Source organism: Balaenoptera ricei, chromosome 4 (genome assembly GCF_028023285.1).
Source record: "Balaenoptera ricei isolate mBalRic1 chromosome 4, mBalRic1.hap2, whole genome shotgun sequence".
Lineage (NCBI taxonomy): Eukaryota > Metazoa > Chordata > Mammalia > Artiodactyla > Balaenopteridae > Balaenoptera > Balaenoptera ricei.
The window spans coordinates 147,276,343-147,296,123 of NC_082642.1; the positions used below are offsets into that span (position 1 = coordinate 147,276,343).

At 35.4% G+C, this 19,781-nt stretch overlaps 1 protein-coding gene across 1 annotated transcript; it reads right to left on the reverse strand.

Moving 5' to 3' along the window:
* Positions 1–3,218: 3,218 nt before the first annotated feature.
* On the reverse strand, positions 3,219–10,277 carry LOC132364449 (keratin-associated protein 19-8-like). Its single transcript, XM_059920014.1, has 3 exons — positions 10,269–10,277; positions 8,750–8,918; positions 3,219–3,274 (listed from the first exon to the last, which is right to left on the reverse strand). Exons 1-3 carry the CDS (start codon positions 10,275–10,277, stop codon positions 3,219–3,221), a joined length of 234 nt encoding a protein of 77 aa, XP_059775997.1.
* Between the last annotated feature and the right edge of the window lie 9,504 nt (positions 10,278–19,781).

Here is a 19,781-nt window from a genome sequence, read left to right on the forward strand (position 1 = left end):
TATACTCACCTCCACACATCATTTTCTCTCTTTCTCTACTCTTCATCATTTATCCATGTACTTTGCATCTTTTTAGAATTCCACTTTGAATATCATCCAACTTCCTCCCTCCATGATTCATTATGCATCCAGGTAAAAGTGTGAATAGAGAAAACTGGTTTGGACTCCAACCTACATACTCAAATCAACACTGCATTCCTTCCATCTAGATCTCATAGGCAATATGTTACATTTGCCTTTGTCTTCTCTTTACCTAGTCTGTGCCAATTTTTTGTTACTAGCCTTTCCTAAGATATCAACTAGACCTTTCTAAGATATTGATACTTGTTTAAAACATATTTCAACTCCTAAAATCATCTGAATTTTAAAAGGACTTGTACAATCTGGAATACTTAAATTATCTAAATATGCAGCATAATTGTAAAAATGGACAGAGAATAAGGAGACACTCTTTGGAAACGTTTGGCCTGATATTCACAGAGCTCCTCACCTCAGCCCAGAGAGGTAGTTACTAATACCCAAAGTTGATCCCATACCTGAATAAGCCCTAGGTAAATGTGCCCATATCTTGAAACTTGGGACTCACAAAACATGTCTTATATGACTATAACCATATTGCTAAGCTTTTGCTGAGATTTATAAGTAATATTTGGATGACATATTTTTTGACAGGTTTGTTCACTAAGCTGACCCTAATATCTAAATAAAGCATAGCAACAGTTATTTTTAAAGAATTATAAGACATTAACTAACATTAAAACAAGGAACATGCAGTGGCTATTCTAGAAATATTTTAAGGTTGACATGAGTTCCAACAGGCTTTCTGGTTACAGACTAGCATTTAACCCAGTATAAGGCTTTAAACTCCATACTACTCTAACCCTACTTTATTCCATTTTTATTCCTCATTTCAGAAAATCAACCAATTGAAAATAAGAATATTTTTATTTTTAATGAATAATTTAGAAATATGAGTAAATTACATAACATTAAGGATTTCACATTCTTCTTGAGTAACTTTGTCAGAGCATGCGACCATGATTAAGAGCTATTTTTTTTAATGTATAAGACTGTCTCTACTTTATATATGGAAAGAATATGGGATACAAATGAAAATCTTCAATAACAATAATGCTAAATGTGTTTTCAAAAAAGAAAACATGTGACAAAGGTATGCATATTTCATAAATGTCCATTAGTTGCAAAAGCAAGAAAAAACAGTTTGAAAAATATGGAACAAATCTGTTTGTTTTTTTTCCTCCACATGCACAAGAGAAAAAGTCATGTTGGAAATTTCTTTGGGGAGTTATTATTTTTCTGTCCAATCAGTGGATCAAAAGCAGATTTGGATTGTCATTATATTTTTTAAAGTTTTAACTCATGACTTAAGTTTCTGTTTATGGAGTGAAAAATGTTCTCACATTTTCCCTGGAAGTAAAGAAGTCTTTTGTTATAAATTCGAAATATTTTCCCTCACCTAAGACATAGATCAATGCAATCTTAGCACAGAATTATGATAATATTGATTATACTAAGAATATCAACAATAATAATATTGTTTGATTGTATTGATTATTTACTCCTTGTCAGCCCCATGGATACTGTCCCTAGAGTTATTAACCAAATGAAAGGAAAATAGAAATTTTGTCCTCCTGGGTCAAAGTACATAGTCTGATCCTTCAATAGAGTAACTTGCCTTTATTTCTCCTGCTCAGCCCACTGTGAAGCTACATGCAACTCTTAGGTAGCAATGACTAAAAGAAGAAGTCATGGGTTTTTTGTTTTGTTGTGTCTTGTTTTCACTTAGACTTGAGTTTTAACATTGCTCATTGTTTAGTTACATTCAACAGCAAATAGACTAGAAAATTATAAGTACAATCTCTATCTCAGAACAGTAAAAATGTTAAAGAAGCACAGGTGTTAATCAAGGTAAAGGGACCAATCTTCAAAAATCAGTTGTCATAATTTAGCTCTTCTTGTAACCATGAACAGAACATTTTAAATGGTCTATTTGACAACCTTCAAAGAGAAAATACATAAAGAGAGAGTCAACATAGTATAGTTGTCCTGGGACTCAGGACAACAGGGTTCTGACCCTAGTCTTACCACTAATTTTCAAGGGAAAATCATTTATTCTGAGGTACCCTGCTTGCAAGATTATGAGGCAGCATTATAGAGTTCTAACATCCCTTTCGGTTTTTTAACTCTATGATTTAATTTTAGTCCTTTTTAAAAATTATATTTGCCCAGTTTATACCAAATATTATTTGTTTATATCTTTACCTGAAGATATCATTCAGCTTTAGGAAAACAAGTTAGGAAATCTTGTATTTTACCTATTCTATTCCTTATTTCTTATGTTGCAATAAAATGATTGTTTTTGAAGAGATAATGTTTGACTGAAATTCCTCTTTATATAAATTTTAAAAAAATTATTGAATGGTAATTTTGGTCAGTTGAAGATAAACAATGTTTTGCTCCTTGATGATATTTCCGTTCATTTATTGTTCTTACTGGATTACAAATACTTCAGTGTAGTAATGATGATGAAGATGAAGGACAGTGTTCCCATAAAAGGATAAATGAGATGAGTTGAATGTCCAAAGTTCACATTTTTATTATCCAATTTGTCAATGACTTTTAAGTAATTTAAGTCAGTCTTATCTTACATGCATAACAAACTAGATGAAAGCAGAAGATTATGAATAAAGGAAGATAACATATAATTCAAAGATTCACAGAAAAGTAGAGTTTACTTTCTCTAAAAATTTAGAAATATGGATTATAATATTTGTGAAATGCAAGTATGCTCTGACTACACTTTTAATAATACGGATGGCTAACAACTATAAATAGGTGTGTCTAACGTGACTTGTTTTTATAAAAAAAATTAAAGGAGATAATCCTCATATTTATAATTGACAAATAGCAAAAATACATATATGTATGTACACATAACTGAGTTAAATGAACCCCAAAGAGCCATATTTTCTATTTCAAATTAGGTCATTTATTGGTAGTCAACATACATCATCTGTTAGTGCCCAAGCTAACAGATGCCAGAAGACATAAGGCAGACATGCTTATAAATAATAAATTCTCTGAAATTCTTAAGTTTCTCTTGCTAAATAGGTCTAGGGTAATCTCAATTCATTGACTGAATAATGTTGTGTCAAATCCACTCATGGTAGCAGATATTGGGTTACTAGGGCCGTAGTTTAGTAGAAGCTAGAGAATCCATAACCTCCATAGTGCAATGGGTGGTAACGGCAGCCATGTCTGAAGCTTCCATAACCAGAGCCATGTCCGTGGTCTCCGAAGCCACAGCCATAGCCCAACCTGCAGAAGCCACAACATCCACAGCCATAGCCACAGCCCAGGCCACCGAAGGCTCCATAGCCACAGCCCAGGTCTCCACAGTAGTTGCTGTCAGGGGTGGTGAGTTTGGTTTCCTTTCAAAGCAAGAACCTAAGTGTGGATATCAGCATGTGTAGAGGGATGCTTATATACCCTGGTCAGAACATGTGGTAAAACGTGTGGCCATTCTTTTGTATCATTCCAGATTATTCATTTACTTGAGGCAAATTGTTAATCTGTTTGCTGACACAAGGAGAGGCACACACTTATTAAAAATTTTGAGCTTGCTTAGCTGCCTGGTCAAAAGGCCCTTGAACTCATTACATTCTTTTTTAATGAGAAAAAAATAATCTGTCTTCAAAGTTACAAAATAAAAATTCCCTGAATAGAATTCTTCATTACTAAGCATATTACATCATTCATATTTGATGGAGTTTTCTCATTAAATATTTTCTCATTTCTCATTTTCATAGCATTCTTTGGATTGTTGTGTATTAATTCCACCTAGATTTAAATACACTGATCAAGATTAAAGTTGTTAAATCTATAAAATTCTCCAAATAAATATCAAATTTATTTCCCATTTGTATATATATATAAAATATATATACATATACATATATATAATATATATATATATACACACAAGACAAACTCACTTTCATAACCAGTCTGAAAACCATTAAAAAATATTCCCTTTACACAATTACCCACTTTTCCAGAATGGACAATACCCAAAATATGATCTAAAAATGCAGATGATCTTGGCTCTATGCTACACAGTTACCATTTTTCTTCTCTTCTCTACACTTCTTCATAATCCATATATCATTCTCTTATTAAACATCTCTTTAAATCTCATTCTACGTTCATTCCCAATACATGCTTGCACCAGCTAGGTCTTTTGGTCTTATTCACTTTTTTTTTTTTTAAACATCTTTATTGAAGTATAATTGCCTTACAATGGTGGGTTAGCTTCTGCTTTATAACAAAGTGAATCAGTTATACATATACAATATGTTCCCATATCTCTTCCCTCTTGCATCTCCCTCCCTCCCACCCTCCCCATCCCACCCCTCTAGGTGGTCACAAAGCACGGAGCTGATCTCCCTGTGCTATGCGGCTGCTTCCCACTAGCTATCTATTTTACATTTGGTAGTGTATATATGTCCATGACACTCTCTCACCCTGTCACATCTCACCCCACCCCCTCCCCATATCTTCAAGTCCATTCTCTAGTAGGTCTGTGTCTTTATTCCCGTCTTGCCACTAGGTTCTTTACGGCCTTTTTTTTTTTTTTTTTCACTTTTTCCAATCAATATTTTATCCCTCTACTCACATCTCTAATTTTATCATAATATTTTTGCTCTTAAATTTTTCTTTTCCAATTCTGTGTGTACCAGACCCTTACTTTTTCTCAGGTAATCAGCAAATATTTTTTCATAATTACTTATTCATTAAGGTTTTAAATTTAAGATATATATATATATATATATATATATATATATATATATATGTTTGTATGCTCTTAAAATCATACAATATTTTTTAACAGGGCTTCTTAAAATCCTGTTGCCTTGAAAATCTCCAAAAATGAATGTGCAGTGATGAAATGACTGAGACAGGAATCAGGTATATGAAGTAGTGGGCCAGTCTTCTGCTGTTTCGCAGTTCACTCTGTGAAGATAGTAAACCCATTCCAAGTTTAAGCCCCACTGGATGTGAGCATATCTTGGACACATATATATATGTAACACATTTTCTTTATCCATTTATCCATCACTTGCCTCTTAGGTTGATTCCATACCTGGGCTATTGTAAATAATGCTGCAGTGAACATGGGAGTGCAAATGTCTTTTTTTTTGTCCCACTTCACAGCTTGCAGGATCTCAGTTCCCCGACTAAAGGTTGAACCCGGGCCCCAGCAGTGAAAGCACAGAATCCTAACCACTAGCCCACCAGGGAACTCCCCACAAACATCTTTTAGAGTTAATGTTTTTATAACATTTTTGGTAATGCATTTCTCTAACTGGATTTGTTTACTGTTTTTCCAAACAAAAAATATTTGTTGAATTAACGAAAAAATAAATTCTGCATGACACACAACTTGTAATAATTCTCTAAGTTGAATTATGGACTCAAATGGCTTTCAGGTTTTAAAGGAATATTTAACTCAAAGGAATAATTAATCCTACTCTTAAATCCTGTTTTTTCCTTTAGCAAACGTTATTCCATCTTTATTTTTTATTCTGAAAAAGAAAATAGTTGGCAAAAACTATCTTTTTTCCTCAATGAGTCATTTTGAAGTCAAATGGTCACAAATAAATCTAACAAGTTTAAGAATCCCATGAATGATTAAGTAAATTTGCTAGATTGTCTGTGATGAGGGCTAATTTATGTTCTTATTTCCAATGAAAATAGCTATGCTCACATGAGATAAAATCCAATAGATTTTACAAATTTTTAAAGAAACTCAATAATGAAATATGCCATGATTTATTTGTGTATTTTCAAAGAAAATAATATTATGTAAATATATAATTAAGAACAAAAAATTGTGAAACAATGCTGTGAAATATATGAACCAAATTTTTTTTATTGATTTTGTTCTGGGTTAAAAAATAAAACAATTGTAATATCTTTTGGATACTAATTATCTTTGAAAACTGAGAAATGTTTATTTCTTTTGAGAGTTTTTTGTGTTTTTGTTGTTGTTGTTGTTAATTCAGTGGACTCAAAGACTTGCACAATTCTTTGTTAATCTTTTTGGGAGCTTTCTAAAAGAAGACAATCAGTTGATTGTGAAGCTCAGATCCTGTGTTGATGTGCTAAATGATGAAAATATATTCTTCTACTGGTCAAATTGTAGCTTTTATTAGGAAGCTAAGGGCACTTCTACCATGAATTCAAAATGTGTTTCTTAGACATAATTAATCATAAAATAGGATGTAATAAAATATGATAATGTATTTCACTAGGAGTATCATGCACACTAGATTGTTTCTCAGTCTAATGACATTGATGGCTATTTTTATTTTTAGACCTATAGGGAATGTCCATAGACTATGGAACTATTACCTCATTAGGTGTGCAAAATGGAGCCACACAACTCTATCTCACCTGCTCTGTACACTGAGACTCTACAACACCCGGACTGAATTGACTGAAAGGGTAGGTGATAACTGATGCCTGAGCAAATTTCTCTTTATGTAGGTTAAGTCTGTACCTTTCAAATGAAGACTTTGATCTTGTATAAATATAGATATACATGTATGAATATAATAGATATACATATAGATATAGGTGAAATCTAGATAAAGCTAACATTGAAATTGAGTTTTATTTTTTATATGTTCTGTAAGAAAAAATGTTATAAAAATGGTAATTCTATCTAAGAAGGCGAATCCTCTTTCACATCCCCCATAAATTCAGCTAAGTTCATGGAAACTGAGCAAAGCTTTCAAGATACTCCATTTGCTTGTATGAATGGGGATAATACACTGAAGAAGGCGGCTGCATTCTGGCACCTAGATTCAGAAGATCTTGGTCTTGGTCCTGATGTTATCACTAGAGCTAAAATAATTCTATAGAAGCCAATTACTTTTCTGAGATTTTTTTAAGCTGAGAATGAGGTACAAAGCATTGCTGACATTTAATGTTTGTTTATGATACTGCTATCTGACTGAATCAAATATATTTGACCAATTTTTACCAGTTTAAACAAAATATCCCCTCATAGATACAGAGAATAGATTAGTGGCTGCCAGAAGTGAGGGGGTTGGGAGTGGGCAAAATGAGTGAAGGAGGTCAAAAGCTGCAAATTTTTAGTTACAAACTAAGTAAATCATGGTGATGTAATGTACAGCGTGGTCACTATAGTTAATAATACTATATCGCATATTTGAAAGTTGCTAAGAGAGTAATGTTAAAAGTTCTTATCACAGGAAAAAAATGAAACTGTGTGTGGTGATGGATGCTAACTAGACTTATTGTGGTGAATATTTTGCAATGTATACAAATATTGAATCATTACGTTGTATACCTGAAACTGATAGAATGTTATATGTCAAGTATACCTCAATAAAAATCTTAATTTTATATTATTACCTGAATATATCATTTGATTTTAGGAAAAAATTGGTATTTGCTTACATATTTTTCTTATTTCACCAATGAAATGTCCCCTCCTGTCCATTTTTATAATGGGAAATTCAGATTTAACTGAAATTCAGATTTATAAGAAAGCTCTTTGGATGTAGCTGTGCTTGTTATCAGTTTAAGCTAAAAAATAAATTAGTTCACGATTATGTCTTGTTGTTTCTTTCCCTTCTTAGGTTGAAAAAATGGCCAATATAATGATGGTAGCAAAGAAGAATACCATGTCAAGTTATGAAGATTCAGTAAGAATATAGGAAAGCTAACAGAAAAGTCTTAGTTAAAACGTTTTGAGTTAAATGACCTCATATGAAAAACGTTACCCTAATTCATTATTTACTTATAGATCAGCTGCTTGATGAAAATATCAAAGAAAATAATGTGTAGAAGACTATGATACACAGGATGGATTATACTAAATATAAAAAAATTGGAAAGGTGGTTTACTTTCATAATTAGCCTAGTGATGGTTTGATCTATTACCATTTATTTGCATTTACAATAAAAAGTCAAATAGATTTTGAATAAATGGAAGGATTCATTAGGCATTTGGATTTAATTGACAAATGTGAATTGTTAAATAAAACACATGTATTTGATAAATAGATATATAGATATGCTAAATCGGCATTGCTTTTTGTTGTTGACTTAAATCTGAATAATATCTAAACAAAAGCAAGAGATGTAAAAATATTAAATCACTAACAGTTTTGAAAAAAATTTTTCATTTTAGTCTAGAATTAGTCTTTTTATCAGTCTTTCTATCTGTATGGATATTTGTGAGGTATATGGAAAAAAAAAAAAAAGATTCTAAGCCAAGGAGATACCATCCTTTACTAACGACTGAGTAGAATGGAACTATGATCACTTCCATATAATTGAGTTTCATGAACAAGACAAAAAACATCTTTTGTTTTCAAATTTAATGTTTTACTGAAAGGTAAACAGATAATCCAGTTAGTTTTAAAAGAAAAATTAGAGGATTCTAGGATTATGATGGAGGTATAGGAGTGTATTGAAAACTTGTCCAAACTTCTGAGAAGCTAGATACTTCTGTGCAGATAACTCCAGTATGATCTTTGTGGTCCAATTTTTGAGATCAGATTTGGAAAGTCCCCTGTAATTTCAGATATTGGGCTCCTAGGGTAAGATTCCAGTGGAAGCTAGAAAATCCATATCTATCTTCCACAGAACGATGGGTAGTGATGGCAGCCATATCCAAAGCTTCCATAACCAGAGTCATATCCATAGCCTCTGAAGCCACAGCCATAGCCCAGTCTGCGGAAGCTGCCACATCCACAACCGTAGCCATAGCCCAGACCACCAAAGCCTCCATAGCCATAGCCCAAGCCTCCGTAATAGTTGCTGTAATGGCTCTTGGTGTCAGCGGTGGTGAGTTTGGTTTGCTATTCAAAGCAAGAACCTGAGTGTGGATGTCAGCATGTGTAGAAGGATGCTTATATACCCTGGTCAGAGCATGTGATAAATCACGTGTATACCCTCCTTTTATGTCATGTTTACACTATACATACTTGGAACAACTCATTAATTCTTTGTCCCCTGACACAGGGAGAAGGTCTCACACTCATTAAAATATTTGGGATCACTTTGGTACCTAGTTAGGGTGTCTCTTAAAAGTTATTGCATCGGGGGCTTCCCCGGTGGCGCAGTGGTTGAGAATCTGCCTGCGAATGCAGGGGACATGGGTTCGAGCCCTGGTCTGGGAAGATCCCACATACCGCAGAGCAGCTGGGCCCGTGAGCCACAATTACTGAGCCTGCGCGTCTGGAGCCTGTGCTCCGCAACAAGAGAGGCCGCGACAGTGAGTGGCCCATGCACCGCAATGATGAGTGGCCCCCGCTTGCCGCAACTAGAGAAAGCCCTCGCACGGAAACGAAGACCCAAAGCAGCCAAAAATAAATAAATTAATTAATTAATTTAAAAAAAGTTATTGCATCATTTTATTAAATCATCACTTGGCACACTTTAAATATACACAATTATATTTGTCAATTATACTTCAAGAAAGCAGGTGAAAAAAGTTATTGCATCACTTTATGAGAAGGAATGCTGTATCTTCAAAGTCTAGACATATCAGACCCCAAATACTATTCTTCATAGCCAGGCATACCAATCAGGTTTGATCGTGTTGTGGTTTTCAGTTAAATATTTCATCATCTCTGGTTTTCTTTAGATGCTTCACTTAAGAAAATTAAACCAAAGAAATTGGTCAAAGTTCTGTAATCGATAATATCCTTTTAAAGCATATTTTCCTCTGTCCCCAAACTGAATTATTTATTTCTTTCAGAAATAAGAAAACAGAAACATTTGAGAGCTGGAAAGAACCAGCTTGACTGTTGTGAACACTAGTAAGGAACTTTAGAAAAATAAATCTACTTTTTATTCAGTTTTAGAACATTGACCATCATAACTGACATACTTTTTACTTCTCATGCTACTTTAAAAAATAAAAAACATATTTGCTTTTTACATTGCTGAGCCAATAATGACATATAATTATTAATTAAAATCCATGGTTTACTCTTCATTCTTTGTGTTGTACCCTTCTATGGGCTTTGACAACCATGGGATAAAATTGTTCAGAAACTGATGGCAAATCACAGTAATCAAAAATTTATTTCATAAATAGCTTTAAAAGCATATTAAAAATTATCTTCTCAAATCCTGAACCTATTCTCTGGCATGTCATCTATCCAAGTTGCCTCCAAAGTATATATCTTCCTCCCTGTCTTTACATTCGCCATTTCCTCCTGTTTATTCATCCATATATCTATCTTATACAATATCCTTTTTTTTAATTAATAAACTTTATTTGAAGAATAGTTTTAAGTTTTCAGATTAATTGAGCAGGAAATACAGAATTCCTATATGCCACCCCCCATACACACACATACATACCAATATTAATACATTAATAATTAAAATCTGTAGTTTAGTGTTCACTCTGTGTTGTACTGTTCTGTGGGTTTTGACAAATGCATAATGTCATTAACCTCTATTACAGTACCATACAGAATAGTTTCACTGCCCTAAAAATCCCCTTTGCCCCCTCTATTCTTCCCTCCCTCCTTCCAAACACCTGCAAACACTAATCTTCTGACTGTCTCCATAGTTTTTTCTTTTCCAGAATGTCATAGTGGAATCATACAGTATTTTGCCTTTTCACATTGACTTCTTTCACTTAGCAATAAGCCTTTATGATTCCTCCTTATCCTTCTGTGGCTTGATAGCTCATTTCTTTTTATCCCTGAATAATATTCCATTGTCTGGATGTACCACAGTTTATTTATCCATTCACCTTTTGAAGGACGTCTTGATTGCTTCCAAGTTTTGGCAAATAGGAATAAAACTTCTATAAACGTCTCTGTTCAGGTTTTTGTGTGGACATAAATTTTCAAGCCATTTGGGTAAATACCAGGGAAAATGATTACTGAATCTTTTCCATAAGACCATATTTAGCTTTGTGAAAAACTGCCAGACTGTCTTCCAAAGTTGCTATACCATTTTTTATTCCCATCAGCAATGAATGATAGTTTCTGTTGCTCCACAATCAAGCCAGCATTAATTGTTTTTAGTGCTTTAAATTTTAGAAATTCTAACATATATGTTACAATCTCTTTTTACGTACCATCTAGCCTCTGTCCTCCAATTAGCCATTACGCTATGGTGGCTAGGTAAAATTGTGATGTACATAAAATTTCTCTTTGGCACCCATCAATTTTCACTCAGTCTATAGTTATTAATTAATCTCTTCCTTTTCCTTCTTCTTGTATCTTTACTTTTATGAAAACAGTTTTCCCTTTTATTCCCTTTGCTTTTTCTGTGCTTTATTTATTTATTTATTTATTTATTTTGCTTCCCTTATTCTCCGGAAATACCATACTAGTCTCACTAAGATATTAAATGTTTGTTAAGGTTTCTGATGTTAAAAAGATAATACAAATCCAAGGCCTCTATCAAATTCAGTAAGATACCATTAACATTGGAAATGTCTTCAGTATCTCCAAATTGTAGATGTTATGTTAGAAGATGAGGGGTGGAAAAAGACAATTGAGAGCAAAAGTCCCTCAGCTGACTCTAAGAAGTTAGTCACATATAGCTGAAGCTGGTCCCAAACCTGGTTAAATTTATCTAGTTTTGCATTTAACATTCGGCTCTAGTCCTTAAGTTCGTGTGAACTTTATATAACCTCAAATGTATTGTTCAGGTTCTTTTAGTCTTTTAAGTAATTTTCAAGTGATGCATTCTCCCAACTGGATTTATTTGCCTCTCTTAATAGCTACCATGTAATAAGAACACAACAAATATGTGTTGAAAGGATGAATGAATTTTAAGGTCTTTAAAATTAAGCATCACACTTCTGACAGGCATGGGTAACTCTGTGATGGCATCTAAACAATAAAGATTTAAAGGAGGAATAAGATCAAATGGCTTTCTGAATTTAGAGGAACATATAACCATCATTTCATTTGCACTGGGTTTTTTTTAAGCATAATAATGAATTATATATTATATATAAATTTCAGTGTAAAATTTGATGAATTCTTATAAATAGACATACACTACCCATACTAAGCATGCCCTAACACCTAAAGTGTCTCTACTGCTCTTTTTTTTTTTTTTTTTTTTTTTGTCCTCACTCTCTAGAGATAACCATCCTGCTAGACTTTGACAGCAGTTTTTGTAGATCTTGTCAATAGTTTTCCAAAATGATTTTCAGGTTTACAGTCCCACCAGCAATGTAAGAGAGTTCCACTTGCTCTAAATCTTTGACAACACTTGCTATTTTCAGACTATTTAATTTTGATCATTCTTGTGGGAAAGTAGTAGTAGCTGAGTATTGTTTTAATTTGGCTTTTACTTGATGAGTAATAATACTAGGCACCATTATATACATTTATTGATCAGCTAGATAACCTTTTGGAAGTGGCTGTTCAACTATTTTGTTCATTTTTAATTGAGTTTGTAATATTTTAGTATTGATTTGTAGAGTACTTGGGTACAAGTATTTTGTCAAATCTCTTTTAAAAGTATTTTCTCTCTGTATGTGGCTCATTTTTGCACTTTAAAGTGATGTCTATGTATGAACAGAATTTCTTAATAGAATGAGTCCAGTTTATTAATTTTTTAATTTTATGTTTAATGCTTTTTTGTCTTACTTAAGAAACTCTTGGCTACCTCACCTCTTATTTTTTAATTCCTTTGTCTTCTCTCTTCAGAACTTGTTCCTTTTTTTATTGTTCATCCTAGATTAAAAGACAGTTGTTAATTTCAGTATTTCATTCTCATTAAGTCAACAGGAAGCCATAAAATCAGAAATAAATCAACCAGGTTTAATGATGTCACACACTGACCATTTAATTCTGCCATATCTTCCCTCAGTTGTGGTGCTGATGATCCTGTGACGCATTTTCTCTGGACCAGTAACAGCTTTTCCCTAAAAGAACATTTTGGAGCTCTTCTGTTAATTCCAACGCATATCAATATAATTTACCAATAAGAGGTATAATAATAAAGCTTCATTATACTAAGAATGCTAAGTAGCTTCTCCAAATGGTTATACTGATTATAGTTTTTCTTTAGCTACATAAAGTCTTCCTTTAGACTATGATTCTATTGTCCAGTTATGGGGTAAAATATTTTCATATGAAATTATGTTTTATTTAGTCTAACTGAAGATTATCATCCTCCAATGGTGACACTGAAATATATCTACCTTGACCTATTTACTATGAAGCTACGATTCCTCACCTGAGTTGACTAAAAGGATATGATCTGGCTGAGTAAATCCATCCATATGTTCAGTAAACAAGTCTAAGCTTTTCAAGTGCATTAAAATAACTTTTTAAAAGTAGAGTTGGATTTAGCACTATTTACTAGAACCTATTTTTACAAAGAAGCTCAATTAGAAATTGATAGTTCGGAAGAGGAGCGTCAAGATGGCGGAGGAGTAAGACGAGGAGATCACCTTCCTCCCCACAAATACATCAGAAATACATCTACATGTGGAACAGCTCCTACAGAACACCCACTGAACACTGGCAGAAGACCTCAGACCTCCCAAAAGGCAAGAAACTCCCCACATACCTGGGTAGGGCAAAAGAAAAAAGAAAAAACAGAGACAAAAGAATAGGGACGGGACCTGCACAAGTGGGAGGGAGCTGTGAAGGAGGAAAGCTTTCCACACACTAAGAAGCCCCTTCGTGGGCGGAGACTGCGGGTGGCAGAGGGGGGAAGCTTCGGAGCCACGGAGGAGAGCGCAGCCACAGGGGTGCAGAGGGCAAAGCGGAGAGATTCCCGCACGGAGGATCGGTCCCGAGCAGCACTCACTAGCCCGAGAGGCTTGTCTGCTCCCCCGCCGGGGCGGGCGGGGGCTGGGAGCTGAGGCTCGGGCTTCGGTCGGATTGCAGGGAGAGGACTGGGGTTGGCGGCGTGAACACAGCCTGAAGGGGTTAGCGCACCACAGCTAGCCGGGAGGGAGTCCGGGAAAAGTCTGCAGCTGCCGAAGAGGCAAGAGACTTTTTCTTCCCTCTTTGTTTCCTGGTGCGTGAGGAGAGGGGATTAAGAGCGCCGCTTAAAGGAGCTGCAGAGACAGGCATGGGATGCTAAGGCTGCTGCTGCAACAACCAAGAAGCCTGTGTGCGAGCACAAGTCATTCTCCACACCGCCCCTCCCGGGAGCCTGTGCAGTCCGCCACTGCCAGGCTCCCGTGATCCAGGGACAACTTCCCTGGGAGAACACATGGTGTGCCTCAAGCTGGTCCAACATCCTGCTAGCCTCTGCTGCTGTAGGCTTGCCCTGCACTCCGTACCCCTCCCTACCCCCGGCCTGAGTGAGCCAGAGCCCCCAAATCAGCTGCCCCTTTAACATCGTCCTGTCTGAGCGAAGAACAGATGCCCTCAGGCGACCTACACGCAGAGGTGGGTTCAAATCCAAAGCTGAACCCGGGAGCTGTGCGAACAAAGAAGAGAAAGGGAAATCTCTCCCAGCAGCCTCAGAAGCAGCGGATTAAATCTCCACAATCAACCTGATGTACCCGGCATCTGTGGAATGCCAGAAGAGACAACACATCATCCCAAATTGAGGAGGTGGACTTTGGAAACAATGATATATATACATTTTTCCCTTTTTCTCTTTTTGTGAGTGTGTATGTGTATGCTTCTGTGTGTGATTTTGTCTGTATAGCTTTGCTTTTACCATTTGTCCTAGGGTTCTGTCTGTCCATTTTTTTGTTTGTTTTTTTATTACTTAAAAAATCTTTTTTTCTTAATAATTATTTTTTATTTTAATAACTTTATTTTATATTATTTTACTTTATTTTATTTTATTTTATCTTCTTCTTTCTTTCTTTCTTTTTTTTCCTCCCTTTTATTCTGAGCCATGTGGAGGACAGGCTCTTGGTGCTCCAGCCTGGCATCAGGGCTGTGCCACTGAGGTGGGAGAGCCAAGTTCAGGAAACTGGTCCACAAGAGACCTCCCAGCTCCACATAATATCAAACAGTGAAAATCTCCCAAAGATCTCCATCTCAACGCCAAGACCCAACTCCACTCAAAGACCAGCAAGTTACAGTGCTGGACACCCTATGCCAAACAACTAGGAAGACAGGAACACAACCCCATCCATTAGCACAGAGGTTGCCTAAAACCACAATAAGGCCACAGACACCCCAAAACACACCACCAGATGTGGACCTGCCCGCCAGAAAGACAAGATCCAGCTTCATCCACGAGAACACAGGCACTAGTCTCCTCCACCAGGAAGCCTACACAACTCACTGAACCAAGCTTAGCCACTGGGGACAGACACCAAAAACAACAGAAGCTATGAACCTGCAGCCTGCAAAAAGGAGACCCCAAACACAGTAAGTTAAGCAAAATGAGAAGACAGAAAACACACGGCAGATGAAGGAGCAAGGCAAAAACCCACCAGACCTAACAAATGAAGAGGAAATAGGCAGTCTACCTGAAAAAGAATTCAGAATAATGATAGTAACGATGACCCAATATCTTGGAAATAGAATGGAGAAAATAGAAGAAATGTTTAACAAGGACCTAGAAGAACTAAAGAGCAAACAAACAGTGATGAACAACACATTATATGAAATTTAAAATACTCTAGAAGGAATCAATAGCAGAATAGCTGAGGTAGAAGAATGGATAAGTGACCTGGAAGATAAAATAGTGGAAATAACTACTGCAGAGCAGAAAAAAGAAAAAAAGAATGAAAAGAATTGAGGACAGTCTCAGAGACTTCTGGGACAACGTTAAATGCACCAACATTCGAATTATAGGGGTCCCAGAAGAAGAAGAGAAAAAGAAAGGGACTGAGAAAATATTGGAAGAGATTATAGTGGAAAACGTCCCTAATATGGGAAAGGAAATAGTTAATCAAGTCCAGGAAGCACAGAGTCCCATACAGGATAAATCCAAGGAGAAACACACCAAGACACATATTAATCAAACTATCAAAAATTAAATACAAAGAACAAATATTAAAAGCAGCAAGGGAAAAACAACAAATAACAAATGAAGGAATCACCTTAAAGTTAACAGCTGATCTTTCAGCACAAACTCTGCAAGCCAGAAGGGAGTGACAGGACATATTTCAGATGATGAAGGAGAAAAATCTACAACCAAGATTACTCTACCCAGCAAGGATCTCATTCAGATTTGACAGAGAAATTAAAAGCTTTACAGACAAGCAAAAGCTAAGAGAATTCAGCATCACCAAACCAGCTTTACAACAAATACTAAAGGAACTTCTCTAGGCAGGAAACACAAGAGAAGGAAAAGACCTACAATAATAAACCCAAAACAATTAAGAAAATGGTAATAAGAACATACATATTGATAATTACCTTAAATGTAAATGGATTAAAGGCTCCAACCAAAAGACATAGACTGGCTGAATGGATACAAAAAGAAAACCCATATATATGCTGTCTACAAGAGACCCACTACAGACCTAGGGACACATACAGACTGAAAGTGAGGGGATGGAAAAAGATATTGCATGCAAATGGAAATCAAAAGAAAGTGGGAGTAGCAATTCTCATATTAGACAAAATAGACTTTAAAACAAAAACTATTACAAGAGACTAAAGAAGGACACTACATAATGATCAAGGGATCAATCCAAGAAGAAGATATAACAATTGTAAATATTTATGCACCCAGTATAGTAGCACCTCAATATATAAGGCAAATACTAACAGCCATAAAAGGGGAAATCGACAGTAACACAATCATAGTAGAGGACTTTAACACCCCACTTTCACCAATGGACAGATCATCCAAAATGAAAATAAATAAGGAAACACAGGCTTTAAATGATACATTAAACAAGATGGACTTAAATGATATTTATAGGACAATCCATCCAAAAACAACACAATACACATTCTTCTCAAGTGCTCATGGAACATTCTCCAGGATAGATCATATCTTGGGCCACAAATCAAGCCTTGGTAAATTTAAGAAAATTGAAATCGTATCAAGTATCATTTCCGACCACAATGCTATGAGACTAGATATCAATTACAGGAAAAAATCTGTAAGAAATACAAACACATGGAGGCTAAACAGCACACTACTTAATAACCAAGAGATCACTGAAGAAATCAAAGAGGAAATCAAAAAATACTTAGAAACAAATGGCAATGAAAACCCGATGACCCAAAACCTATGGGATGCAGCAAAAGCAGTTCTAAGAAGGAAGTTTACAGCAATACATTCCTACCTTAAGAAACAAGAAACATCTCAAAAAACAACCTAAACTTACACCTAAAGCAATTAGATAAAGAAGAAAAAAAGAACTCCAAAGTTAGCAGAAGGAAAGAAATCATAGAGATCAGATCAGAAATAAATGAAAAAGAAATGAAGGAAGTGATAGCAAAGATCAATAAAACTAAGAGCTGGTTCTTTGAGAAGATAAACAAAATTGATAAACCATTAGCCAGACTTATCAAGAAAAAAAGGGGGAAGACTCAAATAAATAGAATTAGAAATGAAAAAGGAGAAGTAACCACTGACACTGCAAAAATACGAAGGATCATGAAAGATTACTACAAGCAACTCTATGCCAATAAAATGGACAACCTGGAAGAAATGGACAAATTCTTAGAAATGCACAACCTTCCTAGACTGAACCAGGAAGAAATAGAAAATATGAACAGACCAATCACAAGCACTGAAATTGAAACTGTGATTAAACATCTTCTAACAAACAAAAGCCCAGGACCAGATGGCCTCACAGGCGAATTCTATCAAACATTTAGAGAAGACTTAACACCTATCCTTCTCAAACTCCTCCAAACAATTGCAGAGTGAGGAACAGTCCCAAACTCATTCTACGAGGCCACCATCACCCTGATAGCAAAACCAAAGATGTCACAAAGAAAGAAAACTACAGGCCAATATCACTGATGAACATAGATGCAAAAATCCTCAACAAGATACTAGCAAACAGAATCCAACAGCACATTAAAAGGATCATACACTGTGATCAAGTGGGGTTTATTCTAGGAATGCAAGGATTCTTCCATATATGCAAATCAATCAATGTGATACACCATATTAACAAACTGAAGGATAAAAACCATATGATCATCTCAATAGATGCAGAGAAAGCTTCTGACAAAATTCAACACCCATTTATGATAAAAACCTTCCAGAAAGTAGGCATAGAGGGAATTTCCTCAACATAATAAAGGCCATATACGACAAACCCACAGCCAACATCGTCCTCAATGGTGAAAAACTGAAACTATTTCCACAAAGTTCAGGAACAAGACAAGGTTGCCCACTCTCACCACTATTATTCAACATAGTTTTGGAAGTCCTAGCCATGGCAATCAGAGAAGAAAAAGAAATAAAAGAAATCCAGATTAGAAAAGAAGAAGAAAAGCTGTCCCTGTTTGCAGATGACATGATACTATACATAGAGAATCCTAAAGATGCTACCAGAAAACTACTAGGGCTAATCAGGGAATTTGGTAAAGTAGCAGGATACAAAATTAATGCATAGAAATCTCTTGCATTCCTATACACTAATGATGAAAAATCTGAAAGTGAAACTAAGAAAACACTCCCATTTACCATTGCAACAAAAAGAATAAAATATCTAGGAATAAACCTACCTAAGGAGACAAAAGGCCTGTATGCAGAAAATTATAAGACACTGATGAAAGAAATTAAAGATGATACAAATAGATGGAGAGATATACCATGTTCCTGGATTGGAAGAATCAACATTGTGACAATGACTCTACTACCCAAAGCAATCTACAGATTCAATGCAATCCCTATCAAACTACCGCTGGCATTTTTCACAGAACTAGAACAAAATTTTTCACAATATGTATGGAAACACAAAAGACCCCGAATAGCCAAAGCAATCTTGAGAAAGAAAAATGGAGCCGGAGGAATCAGGCTCCCTGACTTCAGACTATACTACAAAGCTACAGTAATCAAGACAGTATGGTACTGGCACAAAAACAGAAATTTAGATCAATGGAACAGGATAGAAAGCCCAGAGATAAACCCACGCACATATGGTCACCTTATCTTTCATAAAGGAGGCAAGCATATACAGTGGAGAAAAGACAGCCTCTTCAATAAGTGGTGCTGGGAAAACTGGACAGCTACATGTAAAAGAATGAAATTAGAACACTCCCTAACACCATACGCAAAAATAAACTTGAAATGGGTTAAAGACCTAAATGTAAGGTCAGACACCACCAAACTCTTAGAGGAAAACCTAGGCAGAACACTCTATGACATGAATCACAGCAAGATCTTTTTTGAGTCACCTTCTAGAGAAATGGAAAAAAACCCAAAAATAAACAAGTGGGACCTAATGAAACTTAAAAGTTTTTGCACGATAAAGGAAACCATTAACAAAACGAAAAAAACAACCCTCAGAATGGGAGAAAATATTTGCAAATGAAGCAACTGACAAAGGATTAATCTCCAAAATTTACAAGCAGCTCATGCAGCTCAATATTAAAATAACAAAGAACCCAATCCAAAAATGGGCAGAAGACCTAAATAGACATTTCTCCAAAGAAGATATACAGATTGCCAACAAACACATGAAAGAATGCTCAACATCATTAATCATTAGAGAAATGCAAATCAAAACTACAATGAGATATCATCTCACACCTGTCAGAATGGCCACAATCAAAAAATCTACAGACTATAAATGCTGGAGAGGGTGTGGAGAAAAGGGAACCCTCTTGCACTGT